This window comes from Lepus europaeus, chromosome 10 (genome assembly GCF_033115175.1).
Source record: "Lepus europaeus isolate LE1 chromosome 10, mLepTim1.pri, whole genome shotgun sequence".
Taxonomy (NCBI): Eukaryota; Metazoa; Chordata; class Mammalia; order Lagomorpha; family Leporidae; genus Lepus; species Lepus europaeus.
Window position 1 is genome coordinate 99,083,068 of NC_084836.1, and position 24,398 is coordinate 99,107,465.

Genomic DNA, 24,398 nt, shown 5'->3' on the forward strand with positions numbered 1-24,398 from the left:
CCCCTCTCGTCAGCATCCCTGGGGGATGCCCAGGGCCGCGGGCACCTTTGAAGAAGAGGAAGTAACTCAGAAGTGAGCCGGCAGGGCCCGAGGGGACCCACTGTGCATGGGGGCAACACAGATGCCCCAGCCCTGGCCAGTCACATGACAAGGGCGACCATCTCCTCCCTTAATCATTCCTTGGTCCCTTCTCTCTCTCTCTCTCTCTTTTTTTTTTTTTTTTTTTTTGACAAGCAGAGTGGACAGCGAGAGAGAGAGAGAGAGAGACAGAGAGAAAGGTCTTCCTTTTGCCGTTGGTTCACCCTCCAATGGCCACCGCGGTCGGCGCACTGTGGCCAGCATATCGCGCTGATCCGAAGCCAGGAGCCAGGTGCTTCTCCTGGTCTCCCTTGCGGGTGCAGGGCCCAAGGACTTGGGCCATCCTCCACTGCACTCCTGAGCCATAGCAGAGAGCTGGCCTGGAAGAAGGGCAACTGGGACAGAATTCGGTGCCCCGACCGGGACTAGAACCCGGGGTGCCAGCGCCACAAGGCGGAGGATTAGCCTATTGAGCCACGGTGCCGGCCATCTTGGTCCCTTCTCTAGGCACGAGGCTCCCCGCTCCCCTCCACCCTGTGTATTTTACACCTGTTGCTGCTGCGCCTGCGCCCTGCACACCCTGTGCTGCCCCTACTCCTCCCGCCCCGGGGCTGTGTGGGGTCTCACTGTATCCTTTCGGCTCCGAACTCCACCTGGAGAGGCCTTTTGTCCCTCCTTGTGTCCTCTTTCTTGCTCTTCCTTTTTCTGCCTTTCCCTGGAAGACTTTGCCCCCAGGTTGCTTGTAACCTTTGAGTGTCTTCCGGAGGTGTTTACACAGCAACTTGGGTTAGATGTTAGTTTTAATCAAATCCTGTTTGGAACAAAACTGAGTTTCCAAGAAGGGTGCGGGAAGGGGAGCAGGTGAATGTATTCACTAGGCTTCAGTTACTGCTCAATCGAGGCGCATCCTGGAACAGGTGTCCCCTGCACACTTAGCCAATGCTCCACTGTTGTTCATTTAACCGGGGGAATGAGACAGGTGCTGTGGCTCAGTGAGTGAAGTCACAGCCTGCAGCGCTGCCATCCCATGAGTGCAGGTTTGGGCCCGGTTGTTCCACTTCCAATCCAGCTCCCATCTAATGTGCCAGTTGGGCCCTTGCACCCATGTGGGAGACCTGGATGGAGTTCCAGGCTCCTGGCTTCAGCCTGGCCCAGCCCTGGCCCTTGCAGTCATTTGGGGAGTGAACCAGCATATGGAAGATCCCTCCCTCTCTCGCTGTAACTCTGTCTTTTAAATATATATATGTATAAATATATATATGTATATATAAAGACAGAGGCTTATTTGCAACTTAAACAGCAACATGAAATAAACTAGCAAAATAGTTCAGTGCAAGCAACAAAATACCAAGAGGTCCGGTCTCCTGCCAGTCCCCCACCCCTCTCATAGTAAAAAATGGCTGCTGGAGTTCTCGCCATCACATCTGAGTTCCAGACAGCAGTGTAGGAGAACAGTAGAGGTACACAGGCTTGCTCAGGGGTGCAGTCGTTCCAGAAGCCAGAGTGGGGGCGGAGTTAAAGAGGGCATAGACATGCAGGTCTGTGTGTCAGGGCTTCCAAAATGTTCCTCAGAATCCTTGAATCTGTATGTCAGCTCTCAACCTGCAGATTTTAATATTGAATTATTTTTTCATTCATTCATTCATTCACTTGAAAGGCAGCGCATCAGAGAGAGAGGTAGAGAGTGAGAACTTGCATCTGCTGGTTCCATGCCCAAGTGCACACAACAGCCAGGGTGGGGCCAAGCCAACACCAGAAGCCAGGAGCTCCATCAGAGTCTCCATGTGGACGGCAGGGACCCATGCACTTGGACCGTCTTCAGCTGCTTTTTCCAGGCACGTTAGCAGGGAGCTGGATCAGAAGCAGGGCAGCCAGGACTCGAACCAGCACTCCCATATGGGATGCTGGCATTGCAAGCAAAGGCTCCACCCACTGCACCACAATGGCGGCCATAACTAATTGTTTAAAACACTGAGCAAGCTAAAACAGTGTGTGAGCCGCCTGGCCTGGCCAGAGAGGTACCAATTCACAAACGCCCGGCTGAATGAAGGCCGCTGCCTGTCAGGCCAGCCCCTGCCGCGGGTGCTTCATCTCCACCCACTCAAGAGAAGGGAGTGTGCGGCCCATGCTAGGATGCCCAGGCTGCGTGCCCAGTGAGGCGGACAGCACCTGCAAAGCTGGGGCAGGGGAGTGGCTGTTTCATGGGGCTCCCCTCTCTCCCCAGGGTCCTCCGCGCAGGCGCAGAGCCAGGCCTAGCCTGCCCGGTCAGCCCCAGCAGCTGCTGAGGGACAGGACGGAGTTCCCGTGACCAGGGGAAGGCCCGAGAAGGGACGCGGCAGAGCGCAGGTGGAGGCAGGGCTGCAGCCGCTCGCTCTACAGGTGGGACCCGCGCCGAGGGACAGCCATGGGGTCAGGAGTGGGCTGGGAGGTGGGGGTTTGAGTATGCTGGAAGGAGGAATGGAGTTAGAGACAGATGTGGCCTCGCCTGGGTGGACCAGGGGCTGCATGAACCTGCTCCGGTCCCCCCTCCCACCTCTGGAGACCCCTCCAGCCCCACCCCCAGGGCGGGGGGCTGTCCTCACCCAGAAGAGGAGGTGACCAGCCCAGCTGGCCTTGTCTCTGAAATGGCGCAGGTGTCACCAGGGATTCCACGGGGTACCCTCCCAGGCAACTGTTGTCCTTTTTTAATTGTAGTCACGCACACTGGAAGACAGTGACTGAGTCCTAATCTGTCGTCTTACGATAACAGCCAGCCCCTGGGGAGCGCTTCCTGTGTGCAACCTTCGAACCCTCGTAGTTTGTTTGCTTGTTTAGATTCATTTTATTCATTGAAAGAGTTACAGAGAAAGAGGGAGAAACAGCGAGATCTTCCACCTGCTGGTTCACTCCCCAAATGGCTGCAATGGCTGGAGCTGGGCCGGGCTGGAGCCAGGAGCCAGGATCCAGGAGCTTCTTCCAGGTCTCCCACGCTGGGGCAGGGGCCCACGTGCTGCTTTCCTAGGCAGCCGGGACTCTCACCGGCGCCCGTATGAGATGCTGGTGTCGCAGGCGATAGTTTTACCTGCTACGCCACGAACCCACAGACTTACATCTGGTTCAAAACCAGAAGCCCGTACAATCCTTGTCCTCAGTTTCCAAGTGAGGGAAATGAAGTACGGAGAAGCAAAGTCACCTGTCCCAGTGGCCCCAGCTGGGACAGAGCTGGGGCAGAGCCGGGGTCCAGCCCAGGTGCCGAGCTGCGGAGCCTCCCTCCTGGCCTCACTCGGAGTTCTGCTCCCACTACAGGTAGGGGGAGGAGAATCACAGGTGGGTGGGTGACACTGGCCACTGGGACAGTGGCAAGACCGCCAGCCTGAGGTTGGTTGCAGGGAACCACACTTCCGTCCCGGGCAGTGTGTTCCCACGGCTCACAGTTGAAAACTACGTGGAGCTGCTGCCGAGACACAGCAGTTGCTGGCGAGCTGCGAGGGCTGCTTTATGTAAGTACGGGCAAGGAGGCCGCATTCTCAGCCGCCCTGGCACTGCCCACCTCCCGGCATAGCCCCGAGAGCTTTCCCTATCAGCAGGGAGATCTTCGCGGGCTCCCGGGCGTTCCTTGGTCCTGTGCGTCAGGGGTAGTCCAGCAGGAAGGGACCCCTTTCCCGAGCCCCTCCAGCGCTGACGGCCACCGGGCAGTTTCCCATGTTTCATGGTCACCACCACAGTCACAACGAAGAATCACCTTGTGCTTGAGTGGTGTTACCCACGGCAGGTGGCCCTGGACTGAGGACACCCTCGTGGGGGTGAGAAGGGGCACCGGGCAGCCCTTTTCCCATTGGGAATGAAGGCGATAACCTCTTCATAGTTTAGGGCTTCTCTGAGTTTGTTCTCAGAACTGTTCATGTCCATGGCTCACTTTTTCTTTTTTTAAGATTACTTATTTGAAAGGGAGTGACAGAGAGAGGAAGACACAGACAAAGAGAGGTTTTTCCATCTGCTGGTTCACTCCCTAGAAGGCCACACTGGCTGGAGCTGGGCCAGGTGGAAGCCGGGAGCCCAGAACGCCATCGGGTCTTTCTGTGGGTGCAGGGACCCAAGCCTTTGGGCTGTCTTCCCCGGCCTTCCCTGGCACATTAGCAGGGAGCTGGATGGGAGGCAGGGAGGCTTCTCCGACATGAATTGTCAGCAATCCACACAGCGGCCTGCTCCCCCGAGCTGCAATGCTGGCCTCCATGGCTCACTTCTTTGTTGCGTCTTTTTGTTCTTTCTTCTAAAGACTTCCTATTAGGAAGCAAGCCCTTTGGCTGTGATTTGTGTTGTAAATATTTCCCTTACTTTGTCCTTTGTCTTTGACCTTGCTGTTGGTTAAAGGTGTTTTGTTTGCTTTTGTGTGTTTCAATATCTATGCAATTGAATGTATCATACTTTTTTTAAAAATTTATCTATTTATTTGAAAGGTGGAGTAACAGAGAAAGAGAGAGATCTTTCATCTGATGGTTTACTCCGCAAATGCCCATCACAGTCCAAGCTAGGACAGGCTGAAGTCAGGAGCCAGCAACTCCATTTGGGTCTCCCGTGTGGCTGGCAGGGACCCAAGCTCTCGGGGCCATCACCTGCTGCCTCCCGGATGCACTGTAATTCAGGAAGCCGGATCGGAAACAGAAGGGCGTAGCCAGCACTGGAGCCAGGCACTCCAACGTGGGTTGCAGGTGTCCCAAGAAGTGGCCCAACCCACTGCACCACAACACTGTCCCCGTGTCAGACTGTCCCATTGTGGCCCCTGAATTTATGAGTCATGGTTAGGAAAACCTTCCCTACTCAAAGGTTAGTTATAAAGGAACTGATAACAAATCAGTGTGTTCACAGGAAGGGGAATGATAAGGGAAGTCCCAGCGCCCCGAGGCACCGGTGGCTTGCTAGGCCAGGAACCTGAGACTACTCACTGGGGACCCTTCTCTGTCAGCCCCACTGCAGGCTGAGCCGGAGCACCAGCAGCCCCTGGCCCAGGGCGAGCTCCCACCATGGCCTTCCTCGTACACCTGCTGGTCTGCACCTTCGGGATGGGCTCCTGGGTGGCCATCAACGGGCTCTGGGTAGAGCTCCCCCTGCTGGTGACGGAGCTGCCCGAGGCCTGGAACCTGCCCTCCTACCTCACGGTGATCATCCAGCTGGCCAACGTCGGCCCCCTCCTCGTCACCCTGCTGCACCGCTTCCGGCCCGGCTGCCTCTCCGAGGTGCCCGTCATCTTGGCCGTGCTGGGGCTGGGCACCGTCACCTGCGTCCTCATGGCCTTCCTCTGGAACGTGACCTCCTGGGTGCAGGGCGGCCGGCACAGCGTCGCCTTCATGGTCCTCACCTTCTGCCTGGCCCTGGTGGACTGCACCTCCTCCGTCACCTTCCTGCCCTTCATGAGCCGGCTGCCCGCCTCCTACCTCACCACCTTCTTCGTGGGCGAAGGGCTCAGCGGCCTCCTGCCTGCACTGGTGGCACTCGCCCAGGGCTCAGGTCTCACTGTCTGCGTCAATGTCACGGACACACCAGGCCCGGGCACCTCAAGCCCTGTGACTGCCGAGGACAACAGCATCACGCAGGTACCCAGCATTGCCCAGGGCCATTGCAGTGCCCCGCGCTAGGTGACATGTGTGGCAAGGGACACCTGGGCTCCCCTCTACCCTTCTAGAATGTTCTGTGGCTGACCTAGGCATTGAATCATCATAGGCAGAGCAGCTACAGAAACACCATTTGAAAAAGTTGTATTTATCTATTTCATTTGATTTGAAACGCAGAAAGACAGAGAGAGGAGAGAGAGAGAGATCTTCTGTACACTGGTTCACTCCCCAAATGCCTACAACAGCTGAAGCTAGGCCATGCTGAAACTAGGAGCCCAGAACTCAATCTGGGTATCCCACGGGGGTGACAGGGACCCAAGCATTTGAACCATAAGGTGCTGCCTCCCAGGTCTGCTGTACCAGGAAGCGGCGATTGGGAGTGGAGCTGGGACTCAAACCCAGGGACTCCAGTATGGGACACGGGTGTCCCAAGGGCTGGCGTAACGACTGCACCAAATGCCTGCCCCTAGAGGAACCCTGTTAATTGCATGTGCACGTATGAGAGTCCCACAGAAACATGAGGCTCAAAGCGCCCTGAGCTGCAGGAGGGGCCCGGGGCTCGGGCAGGGTGGGGGGCCGTGGGAGAGAGAGGGTGGGGCTGTGAACATTATCCTGCTGTGCGGATAACAAGCATCTCAAGTGATAGATGTCACCTTTCTCCTCCTGGGGCAGGTGCTGTGGAATAAGGAGAAGTTCCTTATAAATTTCCCTTGCAAAAGGGCAGCTTTTCAGAGCTGCTCCTGACTCTGCACATTCTCAAAATAACCAAGTGATCCATATGCCAGAGGTCTATTTTGGGGTGGCACAGCCCATCCTGGCTGCCTGGTGTCGTACTGGGGAGGGGGTGGTGGTGCTGAGGTAGCAGGACACATGAGACCGAGCAGGAGGCTCCTGGTTCCTGGGCAGTGAGCTCCTGACCTGGCCATCCCATGGATCCCTGTGGTCTGAAAGTACTGGAGGGAAAATACCGGAAATATATAACCCGTGCTCTTGAGGTCGCACGCAGAAGGGAATGAGACCACAGAAAGAGCCACCATGGCCCAGGGCGCCACGCACCACGGTTCCCTTTCTTCCCTGCCTTCCTGGCCTGTTCATCTTAGTTCACAGTTCGCACCCTGTGCGGCCACTGCTGCGGCTGTGGTGCCTCACCCTGCCTTTCCCTCCCCCTGCCCCCAGGGAGCCCACAGCACTTCTGCGTTGTCGTCCGCCCTGCCCGCTGCCTCCCGGGGCCACCTGCAAAGCCGCTACCTCCCGGCCCGCTTCTCGCCCCTGCTCTTCTTCCTGCTGCTGGCCCTCATGATGGCCGGCTGCCTCGTCGCCTTCTTGCTCCTGCAGCGCCGGCCCCGGTGCCCCGAGACCTCCATCGAGGAGCTCCTCAGCTCCGAGGTGACCCTGCACTCCATCCGGCCGCGGGATGAGAAGGGCCGGGGCCCGCCAGGCCTGGCGGACAGCAGCAAGGGCTCGGGGCGCGAAGAGGAGCCGTGCATCACGCCACGGGCCACTCAGCTGGTCTTCATCTACACGCTGGTGGCCTTCGTCAACGCCCTCACCAACAGCGTGCTGCCGGCCGTGCAGACCTACTCCTGCCTGAGCTACGGGACTGTCGCCTACCACCTGTCTGCCACGCTCAGCTCCATGGCCAACCCGCTCGCCTGCTTCCTCTCCATGTTCTTGCCTAACAGGTTAGCCCCTGTCTGGCCCTGGGCCACCTGGGCAGCAGCAGTCCCCGCGGTCTCTGGGGACTGTGCTGCCTGGGTTCAAATCCCAGCCCTGCCACCCCCAGCTGTGCGGTGCGGGGTAGTCACTTCCCTTCTCTGGTCCTCGGGGATGCCTCTGCGAGATGGAGGGCGGGAACAGCTCTGCTCCAGCATGGGGGGCCGGCGTGAGATAAGCGGATCCGGTAGCGTGCTAGGAGAGGTGTCCAGGGTGTGTCAGGTCCACCTTGAGTGCCAGCCACACCACCTCGGCCCCCGGGGAGGAGTGGGCGGCCCCCGTCCACCCCCTCTGCCCGGCCTGCCTCTCTGGCTGCTCAGACCAGCTCACCTCTCCAGCCCAGGGGAGATAGATACACAAAAGATGCCGCTGGCCAGGAAGCTGGATTATCTCCCCCAGGGCTTGAAAGCCATGGAGAGAAGGTGGGGGCAGGACCAGAGGCCACACCCTTCAGAGTCGGAAATGTCCTGTTAGAAAAACGGAGCCCGGGAGTCGTGGGTTCTCACCCTGGGCGTAGGCCAGCCATGGTGTTAGGAGACTGGATGTGCGGCCCCAAGAACAAGGAGAATGCCCAGAGAAGGCCAGGGTGCCTCACGGCCCCCTGGAGAGAGACGCTCTGCAGCCATGGGGCAGCCTCTGAGCTTGCTGTGGGGACCAAGACGCTATGCAGGCCCTGTGAGGCAGCCGGGGGTCGCACAGCAGGGCCAGGGCGCCCACCAAAGCTGCCCTCTTGTTGCCTGGTGCCCTGGCTGGGGTGGGGATGCTGTGGGGGAATCGGTGGTGGGCTCGCGGCTGGGGCCAGGTCCCCAGGTGAGGAGACAGGCTCAGAGGCCCGTCTCCTGGCTTAAACACTGCACCTGGGACATGAACCTGGCCTGTGGGGCTCTGCCTTCAACCCTCAGGGGCACTCGGGCCAGCTCTGCCCCTGGGAGCCACGCTGACCCACTCAAGCCGCATGGGTCTAACCTCTGACCCTGGAGATGCTGGCCACTCCCTATGGCCCCGGGGGCGGGCTGGGGCAGAGGTCAAGCTTCCCACCTCGTCCGCTTACCGTCCCCACTCTGCCCTAGGTCTCTGCTGTTCCTGGGGGTCCTCGCAGTGCTGGGCACCGGCTTTGGGGCCTACAACATGGCCATGGCAGTGATGAGCCCCTGCCCCGTCATGCAGGGCCACTGGGCGGGGGAAGTCCTCATTGTGAGTATCTGGCCCGCAGGGCTGCCTCCCTCCCAACCCCCTCCCCTTCCTTGGCCCAGGGTACCCAGGTACAGCTCCCTCCTGGTGGCCGCCGTCTCAGGAAGCCCCCCCGGAGGAGAGGAGGGGACAGCGCAGCCCCCGGGCCCAATGCCCCCGCTTCCTGTGATGTGCTCCTGATCACGGAGCCGGGAGGCCCTGGGCGCCCCTCCGCCCGGCGGGTCACCCCATGAGCCCTCTTCGCCGCTGTGGCTGCCCCTGACCGTGCCCTCCGCCCGCGCCGTCCCGCAGGTGGTCTCGTGGGTGCTCTTCGCGGGTTGCCTCAGCTACGTCAAGGTGATGTTGGGCGTGATCCTGCGCGACCGCAGCCGCAGCGCCCTCTTGTGGTGCGGGGCGGCGGTGCAGCTGGGCTCGCTGCTCGGAGCGCTGCTCATGTTCCCGCTGGTCAACGTCTTCGGGTTCTTCTCGTCCGCGGACTCCTGCAGCCTACAGTGCTCCGCCTAGGCCGGCGCCGCCCCATCACCCACACCCGGGGACTGTGCCCGAGGTCACAGAGCGGCGTTGGGGAGCTGACGTCGGAGCAGCCTCTGTCTCCTCCGTGACATGGGGCTGTAATAAAGAGCACCCGCCTCGTGGGCTTGGCAGGGGACAGACTTGCCCAGCGCGCGGCAAGTCTCCCTGACCCGGCGCCCGCCGCAGTCAGCACCCCCAAGCCGGCTGCAGGGCGGAGGGAGGGCACCACCCCGCTGCCTCACCGAGCCTCACCGAGCAGCTCCTGCAGGGCCCTAACGGTGGGCTTCCTGGTGCTCCCATTCCCAGTGAGGAGGGACACCGGACCCCCCCACACCGCCAGCTCCTGGAGACAGCTGTCCTGCTGCGAGACAGAGGGATGGACGGGGACACCCCCGCCGGCCGCAGGCTGGACACTGGGAGCCCTGGAGGGGAAGAGGTGATTGTCATTTTGTTCTACTTTTTGATTTGCTTTTTTAAAATAAAGACAACCCCTGTTTTTATACTCAGGACAACCTTCAAAGAAGTCCAGTGTGAACCCTGAATATGATCAGCTTGGTGGGCGCAGCTCAGCAGAGTCAGGTGCTGAGAATGCCTGGTCCAGTGACTTCTCTGTAGCGGTTTGTTCTGTTCAGCTGCTACCAGCACGTGCACCACACACACACACACACACCTGCTACCACGTGCACCATACACACTCCTGTTGTCACCACGTACATGCACCTCACCCACACCTGCTACCACCACGTGCACCACACACACACACACACCTGCTACCACGTGCACCATACACACTCCTGTTGTCACCACGTACATGCACCTCACACACACCTGCTACCACCACGTGCACCACACACACACACACACACACCTGCCACCACCACGTGTACCCTCCTACACACACACCTTTGATTTATTTTAAACAAGTGCTACAATCATGTTACAAAAGTCATTAATATAAAATATGCACAGGAGAAAGTCCCTGTCCCTCTCCCGCCCCATCCTTCCTGCAGGTAGTGTGTTAGCTCTGTGTTTGTGGACCTGGAGGTTACGAAGCGTCAGCAAATCCAGGCACAGAGTATGTCTTCTCAAACTGAACCACTGCACCCTGTGCTTCTCCCTCAGCCAGGGGATCGTGGAGCCCCTACTCCACCTCTGTCCTGGTGCACAGTGCCCGTCCCCTCCGTGTGTCCTGGTGCACAGTGCCCGTCCCCTCCTCCTCTGTCCTGGTGCACAGTGTCCATCGCCTCCTCCTCTGTCCTGGAGCACAGTGCCCATCCCCTCCACTCCTGTCCTGGAGCACAGTGCCCGTCCCCTCCACCTCTGTCCTGGTGCACAGTGCCCGTCCCCTCCTCCTCTGTCCTGGAGCACAGCGCCCGTCCCCTCCGTCTGTCCTGGAGCACAGTGTCCATCCCCTCTGCCTCTGTCTGGGTGCACCGTGTTCCACCCCATGCAGGTGCACAGTTTCCTCCACCAGCTGCATTAGCCAACGCTTCATTACTGCAATGCAGTGCTCGAGGCATCCCAAGTTGGCAGAGAAACGAGATTGCCCTTGGCTCACCTTTTTGGAGGTCAAAGTTCAGACAGCGCAGCGGATGTGGCGAGGGCCCATAGGGGATATGGAAGAATCACTTGGCCTTCCAGGAGGCAGAGAGGGGTGTATACAAACTCTGGCTTTATAACAAACCTCTGAGAGCTGGCTTCCAGGGCACAGCCCCACCCTCCTAATAACCTCCCACTGGGCACCCCCTCCCTGGGGGCCCACCCTGGAACCTGTGGGCTCTGGGGGTCAACACTCAACACCCAGGCTACTGTCCCAGCCCTCGCAGTGGCCTCTAGATACATTTGAAGGGGTTTCAGGACAAAAGTAAAAACCTCCACCAAAGTAAAAGAGAAAACAGTTTTGTTATTGAAGAATCATGAAACCAGACTGCTGTGAGCATCCCAGAAAGCCAAGGGGATTCGAGTCCGTGTGCAGCCAGGCAGGTGCGACCCGGTACATGCGTTCTCAGGCCGCGACTGTGCTCACCTAGGCACGGAGAGGCCGTCCCGTAGCTCACGGCTGCTCTTTATGCACTGGAAGCATAGATTCCTATCCTAGGACTGGCGACCCTGGGCACCTTGGAGCCCCTCCCTGCGGTCCCACGCCTGGCCCCCTGGGGTCTCGGCTTTTGGAGCTTTCTTCCTCCATGCTGACATTCCAGAGAGGCAGCGCCCAGCTCCCTGGGTAAACACTCCTGGGAGGTAAAACGGGCAAGGGCCTCCATTTTTAAAAAGATGCATATTGATCTTAAAGGGACAGAGAAAAAAAGTACAAGTGTTTGAAAGTAAGAAAAGGGCTATCACTTTTTAATTTGTATTTAATTTGCATTTTCAATTGTTACCTTCTGGTAAGGATGTTGGAACAGATCATGCCTAAGAAGACAATTTCTCTGTACTGAGTGGGAAGACGCTCCAAGACTCATTACACACACACACGCACACACACACACTGCACATAAGCACGTGCACATAAGCTCATATGCACCAGCGAGCAGGACACGGACGCAGGGATGATACACACACCTCCCTCCCAGGACTGCTGTAAGGGTTAATGGAGTTGACAGGTGCAGGGTGCTTAGTAATGCACCTGCAAACAGCTGGTGCTCTATGAACGTCATTTACCCTCCATTTACCCTCCTCCCACGCAGGCTGGCAGGCGGAGCTGAGAGCAGGCTCCTAGGGGGCGTGGCTGCTCTGATTTAGAGCTGGCCAGCCAGGCCCCAAGGCAGGGGCTTCCAGGAATCATCCCCTCTTGCCGCTTTGTGGGGCAGTTACTCTGGGGGACTCTCAGAATGGCCCGGAAACCAGAACCAGAAAAGGGTCCACCCACCTCTGCTCTCTGGGGAACCTGACCCGGGCGGTCCTCTCTTGGGTTTGGGCGAGCCCAGTCTCTGCCCAGGAATCCTGGACCCAGGCCCAGTTCCTGCCCTGCCCTGTTCTTTGTTGCTGGGAGAACCCTCTGACTCCCAGGGCGAACCTCTCCCGGTGGGAGTGGCTTGACTCACACCTTGAGCCCCGTGGCCTGCGGCCTGCACGTGTCCCAGGCTCTGCACGTGTGTTTGTTGTAAGCCGTGATCCTTGCTCTGCAGGTCTCTGAGCTCAGCAGGGAGGGTCTGAGCCTGGAAGGTTCTCCGAGTAGCCCAGGGGTCAGCACAGAGCCACGCCCTGAGAAAGGCTGAACAAGCATTAGAGGCAGACAGAACGTTCCGCGGAGACGCGCACGCGTCCTAGGACTATGAGTCCTGAGTCCTAGGACTGTGAGTGCGAGGGTGTCGTAAAACGTTCCGGGGGTGGGGGAGGGGACCCAGTCACGATGTCATTGAGATGCCCACGTCCCTATCCGAGTGCCTCTGCTTCCGACCCAGCTTCCTGCCGCTGCACACTCCGGGAGGCAGCAGGTGACGGCTCAAGTGTTTGGGCTCCTGCAGCCACGTGGGAGACCCAGAAGAAGCTTCTGGCTCCTTGCTCTGCCCTGGCCCAGCCCTGGCCATTGAGGCCATTTGGGGAGTGAACCAGCAGATGGAAGATCTCTTTCTCTCTCTCTCTCTCTGTGTCTCTACCTCTCTTTGTAACTCCGTGTTCCAAATAAATAAAAATTTAAAAAAACACATAATATGCATCTTCTAGGTATTGCGAAAATACATTTTTGCATCAAAACATGTTGTGCCCGAATAAAGGTACTATTTTTGTTCCTTTTGGAAAGCAGAAATATAGCGCAAATGTTTCATCCGCTGGTTCACTCCCTAAAAGCCCACGACAGCCATGCTAGGCCAGGCTGAAGCCAGGAGCCTGGAGCTCCACCCTGGTCTCCCATGTGGGTGGCAGTAGTCCAAGTACTTGGGCATCTCCGCTGCCTTGCAGACACATCAGGAACCTGGATGGGAAGAGGAGGAGCCAGGACTCAAGCCAGGCGCTCCAAGACGGGATGTGGGCGACCCGAGTGACATCCTGATGCTGCTGCACCCCATGCCCACCCTGAACCCATACTCTAATACCATTTTCCCACGAGCACTTTAAAGTACGCATGTATGTTGCATCACAGGGCCAAAAGGACTTTGCTGGTGGAACAAAGGTCACAGACTTTCAAACAGGGCGATAAGCTGGGGTTACCTGAGCAGCCCTAGAGCAGAGACCCACAGGACAGTCAGTGACGGAGTGAGGGGAGAGAAGCAGCCAAGGGAGACACCAGGGAGACGCCAGGGCTCAGGACTGGAGCACCTGTCGCGAGACTCAAGGAGCCCCGGCAGCCGGGCATGGCCCTGCGGGTGGGAAATCTGGGTCCACAGCCCCAGCAGCCCTGGCTGAGCTCGGAGGCCAGCCAGGCTGCCACTCTGCTTACAGCCCCGCGAGACTGGGGGGTTTCTAGCCCCCCAAACGGTGCTGCACGAAGTCTGCAGTGTGTTCAAGCTGCAGCAGTCCCTCCCGCTGTCCTGTGTGTTCACGGGCCCTGTGCTGGCCTGGAGTCCCGGCCACACTGCAGCTGTGGAAGCGGAGGTCCCAATAGGGGAGGGAGCGAGCCAGCCAGAGTCCCCAGCAATGGGGCCGTGACGTCAGGATGCCTGGGAGTGCAGGGTTCCGCTCTGGGCAGAAACCCCGAGGCACGGCCGCGCAGGTTGGTCCTGCAGGAAGGGGACCCCCAGGAAACCAGGGGGAAGAGCAGGCCAGGAATATGTTGGGGACAAAAAACCCGCAGTGTTGGGGGACAGAACGACAATGGCTGTTCCTCGGGCCATGGCACTGACATCACCACGGTGACCGGGGATTGGCAGCTGTACAGGGCCAGCCCTTCCTGGTTGGCCACAAGCCAGGGCACAGGGCTGTCCCTGCAGTCACAGGCTGAGGGCTTCCCCCAGCCCTGGTCTCTTTCCAAGGCTTTCTTTATTGAATTTGCCTGAGGAAATACTTTCTGTTACTGTCAGTCCTGTTTTGCCCATGGAGGCACTGAGGCACAGAGAGGTTAATTATCTTCCCTGAGGTCACACAGCCAGGGCGTGGCAGAACCAAGACCTGGACCTAGGACTCCCAGGCTCTGCCTCACCACGGCCTTTCTGCACCAGAGACCCAAGGCTCCAAGCACAAGAAAGCCTCCGTCCAAGGCAAGCACTGGCTTTAGGCAGGGAAACTGAGTCATGGGGAGTGAAGGCTCCTCCCTGGCTCATCACCTTCCGACGGGATGTTGAAAAGTCAGGGGCTGGCAACTGTGGCATAGCAGGTAAAGCCACTGACTGCAGCACCAGCATCTCATATGGGCACCGGTTCGAGTCCCGGCTGCTCCACTTCTGATCCAGCTCTCTGCTGTGGCCTGGAAAAGCAGTAGAAGATGGCCCAAGTCCTTGGGCCCCTGCACCCATGTGGGAGACCCAGAAGAAGCTCCTGGCTCCTGGCTTCAGATCAGTGTAGCTCCAGCCATTGTGGCCATCTGGGGAGTGAACGAGCAGATGGAAGACCTCTCTCTCTCTCTCTCTCTCTCTCTCTCTCTCTCTCTCTCTGCTCTGCCTCTCTGTAACTCTGCCTTTCAAATAAATAATCTTTTTTTCAAAAAAAAGAAAAGTCAAAATCCACCCCTGTGGCCTCTCCCTCATCCTCTGCAGCCCGACCCCCGCTGCTTGGCAGTGAGAAGAAGCCGTGCCACATGCGACTTGCACTGGTGCGGACGGACGGCTTCACTTTAAGACCGACTGCGGGCGGGGATCTGGAACCGGCCAGAGGGCTCTGGCCACGCCTTGTCTTGCCATTCTGGTTTTGGAATGGCCCGGCCGCTCCTGAATCTCCGTGTGATGTTTATGGGGTGAAAGCTGGGATGGGCTGGGGGCAGTGGCAGGCTCTGCCTCGCATTTGGGCATCGCCGGTTTGGGCAGTGGGCTCTGGGGCCAGGCCAGGGTCCCCTCGCAGGGTTCAGTGGCCTAACACAGAGCTTCCATTCTTGCTGGGGGAGGGTGTTCTCATCGAGAGAATAAAAGGAAGCAGCAAACAGCACTGCCGGGTGCTCTGTCATCCGTTCTCCTGTTTCTCCCGTAGTCGTAGAACCTTTGACCTTTCCCTGGGCACAGGGCAGCCTGTGCGTCCAGCGTCCATGTGGCTAGGAATGACGGTGTGACTCTGTCCAAAGGGGACCTGATCAAGAATAACAGGTGCAACCTCTAGGTTGTGCGCTTAGAAAAGGAAGGAGCAGGCTGTCCACTTCCCCTTCCCCCTTTCCTGCTGGCAGGAGATGTGATGGCTGGATCTGGAGTAGCTGTTTTGGAGCGCGAGGAAGAAGCTCCATTTTGAGAATAACACACACGCACACACACATGCAAACACCAAGTCACGAAATGTGGCCACCGAACCCCGGCTGGAAGGGCAAACTCAGCCCAGTGAACGCTGCAGGAGAGGCTTCAGGTGGTTTTTTTTCTTCTTGACACTTTGCTGCACGCCAGCTCTTTCGCCGAGCCTGTGTGATTGTGAAATGCAACAAGACTAGGGCCTAAAGAAAGGAGCTGCTATAAATAGACGCTATTGCTGAACTCCCCTTCCTTTGCTCGGATGAGCCTCCAGGGGCTTGGAGCTGTGGGATCCTTGGCTGTTTCCCGTGGGCTACAGAGCTTTTTGCTCTAATGTTCTTTTTTCTGAGCAGAACGTCCTGAAGTCGGTCCCACGTCCTCGGACCAGGGACCCCCTTTCTAGTAACAGCCTGGGGGCCTGGGGTTTACTGAGCGGCCCCCGGACATGGATGGCTGCCCTGGGTCTGGCTTTAAGCTTCTGAAAACAACAGCATGCCCACCGCTCTGTGCCTTTCTGGAAGGCTCCCCAGGCCGATCCGGCCCCCGTGTGTGTGCTGTGGAGCCCCAGGTAACCGTGCCCCTCCGAGTCTCCGTCTCCCCACCTGAGAACGGGGACAGCCACAAAGCTTGACCCAGAAAACGGCTGTGAGGACAATAACTAGTCTATCCCATGCTTGCTGCAGCCAGGCGCTCCTCTGAGGGCCTCCCGTGATTTAACTCAATGCATCCTCACAGGGGGTGACAGGAAGTGGTGCCCAGCTCGCTGCCCTGAGAGTCCTCTCGTGCCAGCAGCTCAGGGCCATCTGTGATGTCTAAGGCAGTGACGTCTCATTTCAGGGAGAGCAGCTGCTGGGGAGGGGTCGAGGAGTCTTCACCCCTCCAGCAGAGGGCGTTGGGACCAGGAGCTTCTTCTTGGTCTCCCACATGGGTACAGGGGCCCAGGGACTTGGACCATCTTCTACTGCTTTCCCTGGCCACAGCAGGGAGCTGGATTGGAAGAGGAGCAGCCGGGACTCGAACCAGTTCCCATATGGGATGCTGGTGCTGCAGGTGGAGGTGGGGGGTGTGAATTCTAACCGCAGCTTCCCGCCGGAAGTAGTGTGGCCTCCGTCTATTCAGAACAGAGGGAAGGGAAGACACTTGAACCAATAAGAACGGGGTCACTGGCAGCAGTGTAGTGGACTTGGTCAGCAGGTGGCGCTGAAGTCCAAGAAGCAGAGGAAAAGTGGGGCCGAGAGGGGCATGTCTGGGGGGCTGGTCAGGAGAGAGGCAGGTTCAGAGGAGAGGCAGGAGTGCGGCCAGATGAGGGCTTGCCTGGGCGACACCGGCAGAGGTTCACGTGTGTGCATGACCGAGGACCAAGCTTGCACCAGGAGCCTTTCATACCTGACCTCCAGCAGCCTGGAGCGGCAGAGTGACCCGCACTAGGTCACCCAGCACGTCCATGCCCACGGCAGAGTTGCGATGTAATCTAGGCCCACAGTGGTATCAACATCATCAGCTCCCTTGTAACTCCTGCATAGGCTGCCAATGTCCTAAGCACTCCTGCACCTGCTAACCCCAGCAGTCCTCATGGCGGCCCCACGAGGTGTGTGTGTGTGTGTGTGTGTGATCTCATGTCTCAGAGGCAGACATGGAGGCACAGAGAGGGTAAGTACCCTGCTCCAGGTCACACAGCTGAGCACGAGAGCTGGGACTGCACCAGTGGAGTGTGTGCCCCGAGCCTCCGCACTGCCCTGCACCTCCTGTCCCCACAGGCTCAGCCAGGGTCAGCCCCCGACTGCAAAGAGGACATGGTCTCCTGGGTGCTGTGAGGTGACGGGCCACAAGCACAGCCCCCACCAGGCCCTGACACCACTCTCTCTGCGTGGCCACTCCTCTGGTGGGGCGGGGGTGGGGCTGCCCTCAGGAGTTGAACACCTGCTGGGGAGGGAGGGGGCGGTGGCAGCTGTGGCCCCAGGCAGTGACCTTGGGGTTGGAAGTGTCTGGATCTGGGGCGTCTTAAAGGAGGGGCTGAGAGGATTCCATGGCTCATGTGTGGGCACGAGAGAAACTGCGCCATAGGTAACGAGCCATTCCCCATTTCCCTGTGTTAGAGCAGCCGACATCAGAACTCTGACAGTGGGCATTTGTTCTCTCCAGCCACGGCCCAGGGCTTCCGCAACAGCCAGCACGGTGGTGGTTCTGGCTCTTTCCTCTGCCATGGGAAGACGTGACAGGGCTGGAGGAGGGGCTCCCAAGATTGGCCACGTCCACCGGAGCAGGCTGTCATCACGGAAGCCCAGTGCCCCTCTGCCGGCCACTTGAGCGTCCCCGGGACAGGCTGGCTGCCTCCCCCCAGGCCAGCGGATGAGATGAGTAAGCCTCGGGGGCTCGTTCCAGAGCTTCTACAGCTTCGTGCTGGTTTCACAGGCGCCCTGCTCGGTGTGGCAGGGACCGCTCCCTCCCAGCGTGGTGGCGAGAGGAGCGTCACCGGCACCCTCTTGGAGCTCGCTGCCACAGAGGGGCACATGGTTCCCCTCGCTGTGTGTGTGTGTTTAAATTATTATGGCGAAATATCAAGAATATACCATTCTCCATTTGGGAGTGGGTGTTTGGCGCAGTGGTTTCAGCTGCTACCTGGGACATCCGTGTCTCACTGGAGTCCGGGCTACTCCACTTGCTGCTGACATGCGCTCTGGGGAGCGGCAGGTGGTCCTCAAGTGCTGAGCCCCTGCCGCCCACATGGGAGTCCAGATGGAGTTCTGGGATCCTGGCTTTGCCTCACTGTGGGCATTTGGAGAATGAACCAGCAGATGAAAGATCTCTCTAAACACACACACACACACACACCTCTGCCTTTCAGATGAAATGGAAATCACTGTTTAATAAGAGTGTACCATTTGTGTACGTACGGGCAGTGGGGTCCGTGCTCGGGGTGAGCGCGCTCGGGGTGGAGTTTCCTGTTCCCATTGCTCGCCTGGCTGCAGCTCGGGCCTCAGGCCTGCCCCCCGCCGGACCATGGCTTTGGCTTTGGAAGAGCTACAGAAAGATCTAGAAGAGGTAAAGGCATTGCTGGAAAAGGCTACTAGGAAAAGAATCCCTGATACCCTTACAGCAGAAAAATCCAAGATTGAGACAGAAATCAAGAGCAAGATGCAACAGAAGTCACAAAGCAAAGCAGAACTTCTTGACAATGCAAAGCCAGCTGCTGTGGTTGCGCCCATTACGACGGGATATACAGCGAAAATCAGCAATTACGGATGGGATCAGTCAGATAAGTTTGTGAAAATCTACATGACTCTACCTGGAGTTCATCACGTTCCCACGGCGAACGTGCAGGCGCATTTCAGAGAGCGTCATTTGATCTTTTGGTAAAGAACTTAAATGGCAAGAATTACTCCGTGACTGTGAACAATCTGTTGAAACCTACCTCTGTGGAGACAGTTCAAAAAAAGTCAAGACTGACTCAGTTCTTATCTTATGTAGAAAAAAAGCAGAAAACACCCAGTGGGACTACCTGACTCAGGTTGGAAAAGAATGCAAAGAGAAAGAAAAGCCCTCCTCCGACGCAGAAACAGACCCTAGTGAAGGGTTGACACATGAGCTGAAGAAAATGTACGAAGATGGAGACGATGATGTGAAGCGAACTATCAATAGAGCCTGGGTGGAATCAAGAGGGCAGCGAGCCAAAGGAGGCCTGGAGCTTTGAGACTCAAGTCCTTCTGGAACTGTGGTGTGGAAGTGCTGACCTTTCCAACAAGGGAATGTTGGTGAGGGCGAGTGCGTACGTAACTTTGACAGATAACTATTCACACATCCTTCTTTAAGGAAAGGCAAGGAGTGCTCCATTTCCTCATGGAGGATTTATTTAAATAAAATGTGCTTATTAAACATTCCTCTCAACATGGTTTCATTCAGTTCTGTGGTCTTTCGGTTTCAGAAGGGTTATATTGCATTCGCATGTAAAATATAAAAAGCCTAATGAGAATGCTACACTGTATTGTTGTCATGAGGTAGAACACAAACATATTTGCTGGTCTGTACTGACGTCAGCTCCCATCAGTGTAAGAAAATGCCTAAGAGTAAAACCTGAATTTCTGCATAAAAGCCACTTCCGTGCCTGTGCTTAAAGGTTGCTGTCGAGGGGCTGATCCCTGCTCCATCTTCAGTGCAAATGTTGTACATTACTGCCATGCACTAACAGACCAATCACAAATGTTCCCATCTAGGTTCAAATATATTTGTGTATGAATATAGATTTGTTTATAAACTTAACAAGAATACACAAGCATCTCTGTGTAGTTCTAGCAAAATTTCATCTATTCCTGTGTTCAATAAAGTTAGATTTTTATGTAAAAAAAAAAAGAGTGTACCATTTGAACTATTTTAAGTCTACACTTTGATGGCATTAAGTCCATTCATGCTGTTATCAGCCCTACCTTCTGTTTCCAGAACTTTCTCATCTCCCGCAGCTGGAACTCTGTGCGCACTAAGTACTAACTCCCCGTTCCTTCCTCCCCTAACCCCTGCAAACGCCGCTCAACTTCCTGTCTCTGTGGGTTTGATGACTCCTGGCACCTCGTGTAAGTGGCTCTGGAGTTTGATGGCCAGCCCTGCTGATGGTGACGGCAGTAAGAGGAGCAAACGTGTCCAAGACAGGGCCCTCTGTTAGGCTCTCTGCTCAGCGAGACAGACAGACAGATGGACAGGCGCCCCTTGGCTGACGGTGAGGGGTTGTCCTGGTAAACCCAGTAGAAGTTAGAAATATCAGGAGTCAAAAACACATGTGATGTTTGAGCTGCGGAGCAGGGGCCTGGCCAGGCCTGCCTAAGAACACAGCCCGCTGTGCCATAAAGCGTTGATTGGCCCATGCAAGGTATGGGTGTGTCGCGTAGTCAAGAACGCCTGAGTCAGCAGGCGTCCACCCGTACCGTGGTCACTGACTCCTCGTGCTGTCGTCACTGCACACTTCTTAGCACGGCTACAGATCCGTGTGCCAGGAGCCAGGAGCTTCCTCTGGGTCTCCCACGTGGGTGCAGGGGCCCAGGGATTCAAGCCATGTTCCGTTGCTCTCCCAGGTGCCTTAGCAGAGAGCCAGATCAGAAGTGGAGCAGCCAGGACACGCACCGGAGCCCACAGATAATGCTAGCATCGCAGGTGTCGGCCTAACCCACTGAGCCACGACGCCGACCCCTAGAGATCTTTTTTGAAACCTGATTCTAAGGGCTGGAGTGGCTGGAAATGTCCAGCCCCATTGGAAAACAGTGTGTCAGTTTCTTACAGAATTATAAATAAACTGATACTTCTACTCCCTGGTATCCAAGCAGAGACAACAATGTGTCCGCACACAGAGCTGCACACCTGTTCAGGACAGCTTTCTTTATAACGGCCCCAGATCCGACATGACCCAGCTCGGGGCCATTATAACAACGATCGGAGGGGTAAGTTGCGGTGTAGCCACACCACGGAGCACCACTCAGCAATGAAAAGGAGCAGACCCCGGGCAGCTCCGCAAGCGGCCGGCTCTCCAAGCCATCTGCAGACTCAAAGCAGCCAGGCTGAGAAAGCCACTTGCTGCAGGATCCTACAGACAGAACACAGAGCGTGCTGCCCCCGTGCCCCCGGGCGTCACAACCCGAGCGCTCCCAACAGCAAAAACACACCCCTTACAGCTCGGAGGCCCACGGCTGCTGTCACGGGCCGGGCCAGGCCACATTCCGTCCAGAGGCTGGGGCAGACCCCTCCCCTGCCCCCCCCAGCTCAGGCGGCTCTGGCGCCCCTTAGCTGGTGGCCGTGTTCCCCGAGTCCCTCTCCTCTGTGTGTCTGCCACTCTCCGATAAGGACGCTCGAGCGGGCACTCACGGTCCACTGGAACCCTCCAGGGGTGGCTCCCCACCTCGGGATCCTTGACTTAATTCCATCTGCAGGGACCTTGTTTCCTGCTACAGTAGCAACTACAAAATCCGGGACTTGGAACTCGGTGCCTGTGAATGGCCATTATCCAATCTCCTACAGCAGGGGATGGGGACCGGCATTAACTACCAAAGGGCATGAGGAAACTTGCTTGGGTGACAGCAATAGTCCATATAAGAATATATACGTACTGGGGCCGGTGCCTGCAGCACTGGTATCCCATATGGGCACCAGTTCGAGTCCTGGCTGCTCCACTTCCAATCCAGCTCTCTGCTATGGCCTGGGAAAGCAGTAGAAGATGGCCCAAGTCCTTGGGCCCCTGTACCCACATGGGAGACCCGGAATAAGCTCCTGGCTCCTGGCTTCAGTTCTGTGGAGCTCCAGCTGTTGCGGACAATTAGGGAGTGAACCATCAGATGGAAGACCTCTCTCTCTCTCTCTTTCTCTACCTCTCCTTCTCTCTGTATGTAACTCTGACTTTCAAATAATCTTAAAAAAAAAAAAAAAAAAGAATCCATATGCATTGAGATTTGGACTTGCAGTCATGAAGGCGTGCACGTTGTCACGATGCCCCCAGGGCACCCCAGCTGTACAGGCCGCGCTGGGGCCGGAATTCCAGGTTCCACTGCTCATACTACAGCCACAGCTGTGGGCGTGACAGCACTGCTGGACCTTTCACGAGTCAGCAGCCTCTGGGCTTCCAGAATCTGCCCAGAATTCCACGAGGCAGAAACCTCTGCCCGCATTGGAGCCCAGGGGCAGGCGTCTGGGATGCTGTGGCCCTGCGGGGAGGGGAGAGGAGGATGGGGCCGGTTGAAGATAATGGGAGGGGGAGGGGGTGTCTGACCCCTCTCCCCACAGAGCACTCAAGCCCTGTCCCCAGGGACAAGGCCTCTGTCCCCTCCATTCACTCATCCCAGCTGATGCCAATCTTCCCCACCCCCCAGGCCTCCCAGCTCCCCTCATTGTCTGCAGGGCTCAGATGGAGGGGCAGCCCATTAACCCCTTCCTGGACTCACTGCTTCACTCCGCAGCTGTCACGTCCGGGCCGCGGCCCGAGCAGGGAGAGGCCTGGTTGTTAATCACAATTAGAGAGCAGCGTGTCAGCTGTGAGGCTAGCTGCCCTCGCGGCTGCCAGCCGGCCCGGCCGAGAGCCGACCCGCGTCAGCCACGCAGCAGGTCTTGAGACCCACAGAGGCAAAGAAGGGACAGTCCCTTCCTGGCTTACTCCTGAGGACCTCCCCCAAAGACCCCACCCAGGTGCCCCTCCTCCACCTGATCCTCACCTGGCAGGCTCCTCCTCCTGCAGGTCTCTGCTGAAAGCCCACTTCCTCCAAGAGGCCCTCCCTGACCACCCCGGCTAAGACGACACCAATCGCAAGCAGTGTCTTTCACACGCCCTGTCTACCAGTTGCGTTTCCCCTAAGCACTTGTCACTGCCTAGACTTGAGTTAGCATTCCTGGCAACAAATGCTCACACAGTAGGTGGCTGAAGGCAGCAGGCACAGATTCTCCTGAAGTTCCAGGGGCCCAGAGTCCTACATCGAGGTCAAGGCCATTTCCCCTTGGAAAGCCCAAGGATGCTTCCTACCTTTAAGGGCCATGGGCAGTGGTTGGCATGCCTGGGCCCGTGGGCGCACCACTCCTCCGACACCACATGGTGTCTCTGTGTCTCTGTCCAAGCCCCCCTCCCACGAGGACACCAACTTGCTGATGCCTGCCTAGGCCCTATTTCCAAGTCTTAGGTCACAGTCTCAGGGTGGAGACTCGAACAGGTCTCCAGGCAGGCGCAGCTGGCCCCACAGCGGGACCCTTCTCCGGATGGCCTATGAGAGCAGGGCCATGTGGGTCTTGCCATGGAAGGGGTCCCCCGTGCAGCTGTCACCTCATTTAGAAAGAACACGTTTTGTCCAGGCTCCTGCAGGAGGATGGCCCTGGCAGGAGAAGCCACAGCGTGGAGGGGCACAGGCGAGGGTGCAGGCTTCCCCTAAAGATGGACCCCTGCCCCCGCACTCTGAGCTCCAGCTCTCGGCAGGCGCCAGGAACCCAAGGCAGCCCGACAGATGAGGGAGAAGGGATGGCAATGTGCAGCAGGTCCCCGCGTGCAAAGGACTCACTGGGGAGAACATCACCAAGAACAGACGAGTGCACAGGGAAGGGGGTGCTGAGGGGTGGAGGGGGCGCGGGCGGGAGCCGGGGGCGGCGCTGTCCACAGAGGATGCTGCCTGGTGTGGCCAGGTCCGGGGCAGGACAGCTCGGACAGCTCGGAGCTGCGACTCTGTCCCCGCTGTCCTGAACAGCCCTCCGAGCACTGAAAACAGCGGCAAGGTGATGTCAAAGATGACTTTGTCACTTGTAACATTTAATAACGTCATCTTGAGGATTCACTGGGAACAACAGGAAATGGCACCAGGGGTCTCTTCCCCAGCCCCGGCCACACAGGCAATCAAACAGACACAGGATGCCGTGGCTCCCACACAGGCCTGCATCTCGCTCTTTGAGAATACAGAGGCGTTGCTGACACGTGGTGAAGCACCCTGCATAGGCAGTGGCCCAGCCAAGCCATGGGCCGCTCCCAGCTCCATGGGCAGTTCTGCATGCCCCCCACCAACGCTCCCCAACCTGGGGGAAGCCCCGTTCTGCTTCGCTCACCACCCATTGGTGGTTCCGCCTGACCTAGGCTGCCCTGGAAACGGCGTCATTATGTATTGCGTTTTGTGTGCAGCCTCTGTTCCCTCCACGTGTCCCCTGTCCATGCTGCAAGTGTACCGGAGAGCAGCAGGCGACTCTGGCTGCCCCAGGGTAGCCGGCGACTGTGGATGCGCAGCGAGGCGCCTCTGGTTGTCCTGTATTCCCTGTTAAAGTCTTCAGAGGGGCTGGCACTGTGGCACAGCGAGTTAATGCCCTGGCCTTAAGCACCGGCATCCCATATGGGCGCCGGTTTGAGTCCCCGCTGCTCTACTTCCGATCCAGCTCTCTGCTATGGCCTGGGAAAGCAGTAGAAGATGGCCCAAGTGCTGGGCCCTTGCACTCATGTGGGAGACCTGGAATAAACTCCTGGTTCCTGGCTTTAGATCAGCACAACTCCAACCATTGCGGCCATTTGGGGAGTGAACCA

The 24,398-nt window shown here is 57.7% G+C and overlaps 1 protein-coding gene and 1 pseudogene across 1 annotated transcript; both read left to right on the forward strand.

Annotated features, from left to right (window-relative positions):
* The first annotated feature begins 5,078 nt into the window (after positions 1 to 5,078).
* SLC52A3 (solute carrier family 52 member 3) lies at positions 5,079 to 9,074 on the forward strand. Its single transcript, XM_062202312.1, has 4 exons — positions 5,079 to 5,648; positions 6,843 to 7,348; positions 8,450 to 8,573; positions 8,862 to 9,074. The coding sequence occupies exons 1-4, from the start codon at positions 5,079 to 5,081 to the stop codon at positions 9,072 to 9,074; spliced, it is 1,413 nt and encodes a 470-aa protein (XP_062058296.1).
* A 9,311-nt stretch (positions 9,075 to 18,385) lies between these two features.
* LOC133768159 (calcyclin-binding protein-like) lies at positions 18,386 to 19,076 on the forward strand (annotated as a pseudogene).
* Positions 19,077 to 24,398: the final 5,322 nt, after the last annotated feature.